Source organism: Suillus subalutaceus (assembly GCF_016647625.1).
Source record: "Suillus subalutaceus strain FC151 chromosome Unknown DFJ58scaffold_103, whole genome shotgun sequence".
NCBI lineage: Eukaryota > Fungi > Basidiomycota > Agaricomycetes > Boletales > Suillaceae > Suillus > Suillus subalutaceus.
The window spans coordinates 1-9,652 of NW_024540352.1; the positions used below are offsets into that span (position 1 = coordinate 1).

The 9,652-nt window shown below is 47.6% G+C and overlaps 1 protein-coding gene across 1 annotated transcript; it reads left to right on the forward strand.

Annotated features, from left to right (window-relative positions):
• Window positions 1-6,099: 6,099 nt before the first annotated feature.
• Window positions 6,100-8,976, forward strand: DFJ58DRAFT_29856 (uncharacterized protein). Its single transcript, XM_041379731.1, has 11 exons — window positions 6,100-6,517; window positions 6,573-6,725; window positions 6,784-7,325; window positions 7,375-7,428; window positions 7,485-7,665; window positions 7,725-7,815; window positions 7,874-7,980; window positions 8,035-8,239; window positions 8,288-8,432; window positions 8,484-8,650; window positions 8,702-8,976. The coding sequence occupies exons 1-11, from the start codon at window positions 6,384-6,386 to the stop codon at window positions 8,717-8,719; spliced, it is 1,797 nt and encodes a 598-aa protein (XP_041240606.1). The 5' UTR covers window positions 6,100-6,383; the 3' UTR covers window positions 8,720-8,976.
• The last annotated feature ends 676 nt before the right edge of the window (window positions 8,977-9,652 follow it).

Here is a 9,652-nt window from a genome sequence, read left to right on the forward strand (position 1 = left end):
AACTTCAACAACGAGCAGCCGGCGTGCCATGCCAGTTTCGTGTACAAGAAAGGCGCGACGTGCCCTTTCGCCGGCTTCGTATTCAAGGCGGTCTACGCCATGTGGAAACAAGAGAAGTTCAGGGAGCTGCTGATACGGGACATCGGCGGAGGAGCGACGCTCTCGACTCTACAGGAGCTCGCAGCTTGGGCAGTCGAAGAAGATGCCGAAGAAGGGAAATATAACAACTGCTTGGAGGCGTTCCTTTGGTTTTGCGGCAACATGGAGAGAGTCAACCCCAATTTTTTCCTTTGATGCGTGCATGAGGTGAGTCCTGTTTTTGCTCATGTCGAGCGAGGATCGCGTGTCTGACGGGAGCCAACCTTGACTTTAGGGATGATGTGTTGCAGGGTCGGTTCTACCATTAGAGATACTTTGGATTGTCTCACACTGCTGGCCTCGGGTGTGGAAAACGTCTTGTTAGTTACTGTATGATTTGAAATCTCACTGGCTGTTTTCCTGCCCTCGTCTTGGCTGGCACGAATCCGGACATTCGCACCGCACTCGTCACACCTAACACTCGCGTCGCAGCAGCGCCGTGATTTCATACTAATCCTCTCATTGCGAAATAATCCTCTACCCACTGTTGAATTCAGGATCTTTTGGTCCAAGTCCAAAGTGCTGTGTGCGATGTGCTTGACCCAACCACAACCCTTCTTGTGATAGAACGATGAACGCTGACTGCATACGACTCCGACCTCGGGCTGCGTCCGTCCATTTTGCGCATTTGCCCCGCTATACTAATATGATACATGGCTGCTAGGACGCGCATCAGCCTGAACTCGGAGGATGTCGAAATCAGCATCTGCCCCAGAGTACCCCAAAGTTTTCCCTCGCAATGGTGAGGCGATGATGCTCGCAGGGAGTTCTCACCTGCTGAAGAATTTCTTACAGATCTTCGACTCTCGAGCCATGGCACAGGCACCTTCAGCAACAAGTGAGAGCAATTCATTCTCGTTTTGGTTCTGTATTAAGTGGCTGATTCTTTCCTGCAACGGCGCAATTTGCCTACTGAAGGCAGCAGTGTTTTCAAATGGGCGAGTGCTAATCGATGATTCACGAAGACTAGAATCAAGTCTTTCCCTGTGGCAGGATATTTGGGCCATTTGTCTGCCCCTTCATCTGACACCCATCAAAGTAACCTGGTAAGTGCGCATCGAAGTTGCTGAGAATTTTGAAGCTTTCACACACTAGATCCTTCATTCCAGTGTGGTTCCATTCAGTCATTTTTCGCCGCATGAGGTATGCACTCTCGATGTCTTACTCTGGCATGCTCAGGCGGTTGATCATCCTTCCCTGCCTTCAGATTCATGGTAGATTGCTGCCTGCCGTCATCTACCTGCCTACCTTCATCATCACCATCTTGTATCTGCGCCATCGCCTGCTTCAACATAATCAAGCCGACCCACTACGCATTGATGCATTGCAAGCACTGGTCTACATCTTTCAAGGCCAGCATCGAGTCTAGCAAGGTTTGCGGACATCTTGAGGAGGAGAGCTGTCCTGTACCATTACTCGGACATCTTATAGTGCTTGTAACTACATCTGAGATTCACCAGTAGTGCTACTGCTATATGATCCGCTGGTTGCCATGGCCAATGATTCGCAGCGCAAGCAGTGGTCGGTGAGCTGGGTGGTCGAGGATCATAGAGCGAACGAGTCACATGAGAATCTGTGTGAAATGAGATGGGAATGAATATTGCGACTGGCAAATGCAATCGTTTGATATCGCAGCGGCAACGGACCTGACAAAAATCACACGGATCTGGAGGTTTTGCCACATCCATCGTCGACATAATCTGCCATTTTCTGCAGCGCATGCTTAGTTGGGACCATCAGAACGTCGAATGATGACCAAAAGGGTGAAATATGAGACTCTGATGCTTAGGGGGTGGGAGGTAGTTTGGATATGACGAACTAGTTTGTTTGGCTTGGTGCCGTGAGGGGAAAGATATGACGAATGAGTTTGTTTGGCTTGGTGCCATGGTGGGGAAGATATGACGAGCAAGTTTGTTGGGCTCAATGAGGCGGGCGGGGGGAAGACATGACCAATGAGTTTGTGGGGTCAATGAGGCAGGGGGGAAGATATAACGAAGGAGTTCGTGGGCTCAATGAGGCAGGGGGGAAGATATCACGAAGGAGTTCGTAGGTTCAATGAGGCGGGGGGGGAAGATATCACGAAGGAGTTCGTGGGCTCAATGAGGCGGGGGGGAAGATATCACGAAGGAGTTCGGGGGCTCAATGAGGCGGGGGGGAAGATATCACGAAGGAGTTCGTGGGCTCAACGAGGTGGAAGGGGAAGATATGAAGAACTAGTTTGTTTTGCTTGGTGCTGTGGTATGGTAAGGGTAGGGAAGATATGACCGACAAGTTTGTGGGCTCGATGAGGGAGGGGGGGGGGGGGGAAGATATGATGAACGAGTTTGTGGGCTTCCCCGCCTGAGTACGGAGAAGCAGGGACGCTTTCCTCATATGGGACGGAGGAGTCCCTGCCTGAGAACGGAGAAGCAGGGACGCTTCCTGATATGGGGGCGTGGGAACAGGGACGGCAACAGGCTTGGCAGGGCAGCAGGGACGGGGACGGAGGCGACTGCAGGGGTGCGGTCTCGGGAAACATATAGATAGAACTTGTTTCTGGGGTTATTTGGCCATCTGAATCTGATGGGAACACTGGTTTGGTCCGAAAAAATCATATTTCAGAGTGATGCTACCCCCTCCCCCTCCCCCTACCTACTGTGCCCAGAGGCAGGATTCCATGTCGATACTGATGTATAAAAGGATGTTTCTGGTGTTTTTGGATCATATTAATTGATTGGAGATGGTCTCAGAGTCATCTGGGCTCATGTGAATTGTGATGTGTCAGTTGACCTGATACCCCCCCCACAAAGATCGATTTTTTCAGGCTTCCCATGACTTGCCAGTACTTCAAACTATTCTTCCTGGGGGTTCTTCATCCATCTAAACACGATGGTCGAGCCAGATTTCCCAGAAAAAATCATGTTCTTGAGATATGCAGGGCCCCCCTCCCCCCTCCTAACTCATATATCTTGATATTATGTAAATACCGATATATCAAAAGATGTTTCTAGTGTTTTATGATCACAGAAATCGATTGGAGATGGTCCTGGAGCATTCCCGGCTTGTCTGAATTGAAATATGTCAGTTTGCCTCATGCCCCCCCCACAAAGATCGATTTTTACAGACATCCCATGACTTGCTGGTGCTCCAACAGCATTTCTCCCGAGGGCTATTGATCATTCTGAACACGATGGTCGAGCCAGATTTCCCAGAAAAAATCAGGTTCTGGAGATATGCAGGGCCCCCCTCCCCCCCTCCTAACGCATATATCTGGATATCATGTAAATACCGATATATCAAAGGGTGATCCTAGTGTTTTATGATCACTGAAATCCATTGGAGATGGTTTCAGAGTATTTCTAGCCTGTGTGAAATAAAATAGGTCAGTTTGCCTCATACCCCCCACAAAGATCGATTTTTACAGCATTCCCATGACTTGCCAGTGGTCCAAAAGCATTTTCCTGGGGGCTCATTGAGCCCTCTGAACACGATGGTCGAGCCAGAATTCCTAGAAAAAATCGCGTTCTTGAGATATACAAGGTCCTCCTCCCCCCTCCTACCCCCTATATTTTGCTGTACTTGATTTTAACTCAAAACCGATACTGTAAAGGACTGTCCTAGGGTTTTTCAGGTGTAGGAATCGATTGGTGATGGTCCTGGACCATCTGGAGGTCGATATTGGTGACATATGGTGGTGGGGCCAAAAGGGCAGTATTTTGAGCATATCTCCATAACCCAACCGCCGATTTCTCTAATTCTTGGCTCATATCATTCCTAGACATACCCTCCATGATATGTACCAGCCCACAAAAAGAAATAGTTTCACAAGTTTGAAACCTATTTCAGTTTTGACCATATAAATATTTGCTGCTGTATTGACTGGGCGCCTCCGAACTGCGGGAAATACAAATTGAAGAAACGATTATCTTCATATTTTTATACCGTCTGCCTAGCGACTATAAAAAACGCTATGCCGATCGCGGACACGCCAGTTTGAGTGGCCTTGAAGCTTTGAAGCTCGAAGTCGAGAAAAATGCGATCATATTTGCAGCAGTTAACGGCTCGATCGCAGTGACTAGTACTAGCATTGTGGCAAGGACAGGGAAGGACCTCATCCGCAGATTGCCGCTTGAGCTTGAATTTCGACCTTGGTGCTCACACCCAGTGGAAAAACGGTCCTAGCCATATCTACGGCAAACAACGAAAATATTAGTTATATACCAATAATATTGCGATAACTACGCAAATCGATAAATTAAAAGTGCGGTTGATCCATTGAGCAAAGATCCGTTGAACATTGGTTGAACATGCTGAAATTTTTTCAACTTTGACTTGACTTTGCTCAATATTTGAATGTTTGAACATTCTTGCGCATCAGCTGCGCACGCACCATCACTTCATGCGATGACGTCGATATGCAGTGGACCACTTATGATATATATTGGGACATTCCATCCATACTCGGTTCACCTCAGCTTTCTTCTTCCCTTCCATCATCTCGTCCTCCTCTCAGCAAAATCTCGCTGTTGACCTCAACCATCCTGGTACCGTCTGATGCATGATTTTCTCGCTTAGCCACTGCACTAACAAGATAAGTACTAGACCTTTTCACGGCCCAATCCATCTGCTGATCCCACCCAATCGACCGTAGTCATCCAAGTAAGTGCTATTTACGGCGCATATATGCACACATTTCAAACATTGTGAGTTATCTGACATTGTCAGGTTCATTCACTGACTGTTTTACATCATCGCTAGCTCACTACCATTGTCCCGATTATCAACACGTCCAGCGGCTTCAACAGATACACCCGTTACAGACAGTCGATTGGTAAGTTCCATTAAAAGCTACCCAATATACTTCAACTGATATCTATTGCCATAGAAACACGAGAACGAGGCAGTTGTCATTGTAAGTACTGTCTGCTTGCCTGGCAAGCACATCTAACAATGATTTGTTTCAGTTAAGGACTCCCATGTACCAGAAGCTGATGGGCTACGTCATCCTGACGCATGGGTGGGGGTGCCAGTGGTATATAGAGTACACTTTTATTGCATTTGTAATTTTTTCGCAATACAATTGTTTTTGGTCGATTTGGGTTGATGTGCGAATATGCAAAAGGTCAATTGGGAGCTACTACAATATACTAGAATCTACGCTACGCAAACACGCTCGATTCTGCAATATCTCGCTCGATGTGAGTCGCTGAAAATATCATATAAGTCTCATCCGTCTCCGCAAATCAATGCAAATATTGTCGTGATATTTCGGTCGTTTTCCGTCGATACGGCTAGGACCGTTTCTCACTGGGGCTCAAGGGCAACGCGAGGTATCCAGGTAAATTACATTGGAGAATCATGGGCCCTTTCAGGCTAGTTTCCCATAACATAGAAACCCGGCCTGAAAGCCTACCTTTTGCCTCCGAAAACTGCTGCCTGAGGTGCCAGTTGCGGCAGTGGGGAAGCATTTGAATATTGCAGGTTCACTTCGGTTGTACATAGCAGAGCCGTGGGTCCGTGACATATGTCATAGCTACACGAGGCAATTACTAAATGCAAGATTCTCATTTAGTCCACATTCTACATGCGGGTACGTAGTACTTCCATCGATTAGAGTCTTCTAGGCACTTACGTCATTACTGAGGGACTTGCAAGTTAGAATCTTCACCTCGTGGCAACACCACCAGCACTGATATGGTCTTGTGACTCGGACTTGGCAGTCCTTTGTCAGATCTTGATTTGCCGCTTGTCTACTTATACATGAACATATTCCTACTGCCAGTGGCGCAGGTTTGCTGGAACGAATACGATTCTGCGACATCAATCACCACAGTAAGCCCATCAATTTCATGGAATTTTGCACTATGAATTCTACACAGAAGACGCCACATTCTTTTCCCGAGCGGAGCATAAGTAGTTTGTGCATCACTGACTAGAAGCACCTATCTGCTTAGGTTTGTGGGGTGGCCTCGAGGTATCCACCATCCGTTTATTTCTTGGTCTGACACTATTTCTATCTAGAATACTCGGGAACTTCTCATATCAGGGTTAATTAGCCACGCCAAATCACTCCCTGGTATCTGCAGATCACTCACACCAGACCTCGAGGCTGACACGAACAGTATGCCCTGCTACCCCTATATTAGATTAATGTCCGTCAAACGTTGTAGGTGAGATGGTGAACAGATAAACATCCATGCGGTCTCTGCCATGAGGTATAAGACGGTGTGAGCAACTTGTGCGATATTCATCCAGTTACGCAAGAAATGCTTCCCCGTCAGCCATATCATGGATCAGTCCGCAAATTGGTCCTTGCCTTCGACGTGGGCACTACATACAGTGCAATTTCCTACTGTATACTTGAGCCTGGAGAAGTTCCAAAGATCAAGTCTGTCACCAGGTCAGTTTTCATAATATAACATACCTGCCTTATTGCAGATCATTACGAATATCAGATATCCAGCCCAAGAGTACAGCGGAAGGAAATTAAAGATACCCTCTATACTCTACTACGATTCAAATGGAACTATCCGTGCTATTGGCGCTGAAGCACAGCAGGAGCATATCATCGAAAGGGCCGAGGAAGAAGGATGGATAAAGCTAGAATGGTTTGTTTCGCAAATACTGGAATTTATATTTACTTAACTGACCACGCAAAACATTTAGGTGGAAATTGCACCTTCGGCCCAGGACTTTGGCCGCCAACCATATCAATGACGACGACATCCCACCACTTCCGCCAGGCAAAAAGGCCACTGAGGTGCTTGGCGACTTCATGCAATACCTCTTTCGTTGTGCACGCAGCTATATTGAGGAGACTCATCCGAGCGGATCTAATCTTTGGCGGTCACTCGAGAGCTGCATCGAATTTGTCCTTACACATCCAAACGGCTGGGAAGGCCCGCAGCAGAAACAGATCAGGCTAGCTGCCGTCCTTGGCGGTCTCATTCCCAGCACAGAAGACAGCATGACACGTGTACATTTTCTGACCGAAGGAGAAGCGAGTTTGCATTACTGTGTCGATAATACCCTGGCCTCAGATGCACTGTCGAAGACACCGATACTTGCATCTGATGATGGCGAACATGATGACAGCTCGCCAGGCCAAGGCGTTGTTGTCATCGATGCAGGAGGAGGGACAATCGATCTTAGTGCCTACTCGATGACTTTATCCCCGACGCTGATCGAGGAGATTGCTGCAGCCGAATGTAAGTGAGATGCGATTGTTGGAACCATGCCTCACTCTCTACTCCTTAGGTCGACTTCAGGGTTCTGTATTCGTGACTCATCGTGCTCGCGGTCTTCTTCAAGGTTTGCCAGCATGTTCGTTTTAGCCATGCTGCGTCCTTGTTCATTTGACTTAACAGAAAAACTATCCGGCAGTCGTTACGGCGCACCGGATATGATCCAACAAATCACAGATATCTTCGACAGCACTACTAAGCTTAGGTTCCGCAACCCGGAAGACCCGGTGTACATCAAGTTCGGTACCATCCGCGACAAAGATCTTCAGCATGGTATTCGCTGCGGTCAACTTAAATTGAGTGGGTAAGCCTTGTCGTCTAGTCTTTTGCAGCCTTTATATCTAACAAGTTGCTAATAAAAAGACAAGACGTAGCCAAACTCTTTGAACCCTCCATCAGCAGCATCATCGAAGCTTTTGAAACTCAAAGAAGGGCTGCAGGTACTCCGATCACAGTAAGTTGACATTACTGCGCTCAATCGGAAAGTGCGCTGACTGGCATATCACATGAAGTTTGTATTTTTCGTCGGAGGCTTTGCTGCGAGTGATTGGATGTTCGCCAAATTGCAAGCGTACTTCCAGTCGCTTGATATTGGCTTCAGTCGACCGGACAACCATCTGTGAGCGCCAACGACTGACAGAATCCTCGCGCTGTGCTCATAGACGCTGCTTAGCAATAAAGCTATTGCAGATGGTGCTGTGTCGTATTTCATTGATCATCTTGTGTCATCCCGTGTGTCCCGTTTCACATACGGCACCGAGTGCAGCGTCCCATTCGACCCATTCGATGTGGAGCATCACGCCAGGCAAAAAGAAATTTACCGAAATGTCTCGGGAATTCTTGCTCTGCCTCGTGCATTTGCATCCATCCTGACCAAGGTAGCTCTTTTGACATGCTTTGGAAGGTCTGTTGCTTATGCGCAGCAGGGTACACAGGTCTCTGAGCAGCAAGAGTTCAGTAAGACATTCGCTATCCGACGATATAGTCAGGCCGCATGTAACCAAGTCGAAGTCGACATCATGTCGTACAGGGGCCTCCTCCCCAAACCGGATTGGATGGATATAGAGCGAAGTAGTCACACAGATTGTTGCCAATCACACTGATGTTTACCGGAGTAACCAGGTTTATTCTCGACGTTATGCACCGTCCGCGCAGACACATCAAAAATTGCCGAGAAACTCACACCCAAGTGCGCCGCCGAAGGTTCCACGTATTATGCGATGGAGATCAAAGTCATTCTTCTCTTCGGGTTGACAGAATTGAAGGCTGTGATCAGGTGTGAAGACAGGGTAAGTCATCAGTTTCCCGATGACGTTATCAGCTTAACCTGCGTGTCCCAGGGAGAGGAAATACAGTAATTTCACATCCTGACATCTTCGTTTCATAATTCTGATTGCATTCACAGAACTCCAGCAGTAGTAGTTTACGACGATGAGCAGGAAGAAGCTTAGTCGTTCTGTCGAGCCACCTTATTCTCATGCTATGCAGTGAGTCCGCAGCATCCTATGGCTTCTCGAGGTTGTAATTGTATGCTCCTATCTAAGGGTTCATTTTCGGTTTGCCAAGCATGTCATTTATTTCATCTTCTGCACAATATGATATACCCACTTCTGAGATTCATGAGGGCTATGTTAGAAGTACTCCAATGTCAGTCTCCTGTGTGCCTACAGACAGCGCTGATCAAACCTAACTATATATACATACCGAGGGAGTGTTTATGCCTTGTGGTGAAATCTTGTTCGGTAACGGGTGGAGTCAGAGCCTGCGGCACATAAGCGCAAACTCATCTAACACGCGCGTGCCAAACCCTTGCCATTTTAGATCGCCGCGAACCTAGGAGGGTTCATAACCATGATGTCGAGCAGCGTCAGATGTTCATCTTTCATGACGAAATGAGAATTGTGAGGCTGCGTAGGGTCCTGCTTGCCATGACAAGCAAGGTGCACCCAAGTGTTCTCTTCCAAAACTTGGAGCTGGGTGGAACGGACCCTGAGGAGGCTCATAACCCTATCCAGGAGATGAGGAGATATTCCAGGATGGGTCAACATTGCGAGACAGTCCGGCGTGTGTTCTGGTGTATTAAATGGTGTGCGGTCGGCTTCTTTCAGGCTGTCCAAGCTGAAATAAGATTCTATGTCCCGTCAATAGAATGTGTGGATGATGTCTGTCTGGATTACTTACGAAAATCGCCAGGCAATTTCTCTAGAATTTTGTCGTTAAATTCGTCGACATAGATATTGAGAGGGGAGAGGAATGCGCGCTGAAGACACGTCTCGGCGTCTTCGAGCACA

Coding starts and splice junctions, on each gene's coding strand:
- DFJ58DRAFT_29856 (XM_041379731.1), top strand. CDS start 6,384: ATGCTTCCCCGTCAGCCATATCATGGATCAGTCCGCAAATTGGTCCTT. Junction 6,726..6,783: donor GGATGGATAAAGCTAGAATG/GTTTGTTTCGCA, acceptor CAAAACATTTAG/GTGGAAATTGCACCTTCGGC. Junction 7,326..7,374: donor GGAGATTGCTGCAGCCGAAT/GTAAGTGAGATG, acceptor TCTACTCCTTAG/GTCGACTTCAGGGTTCTGTA.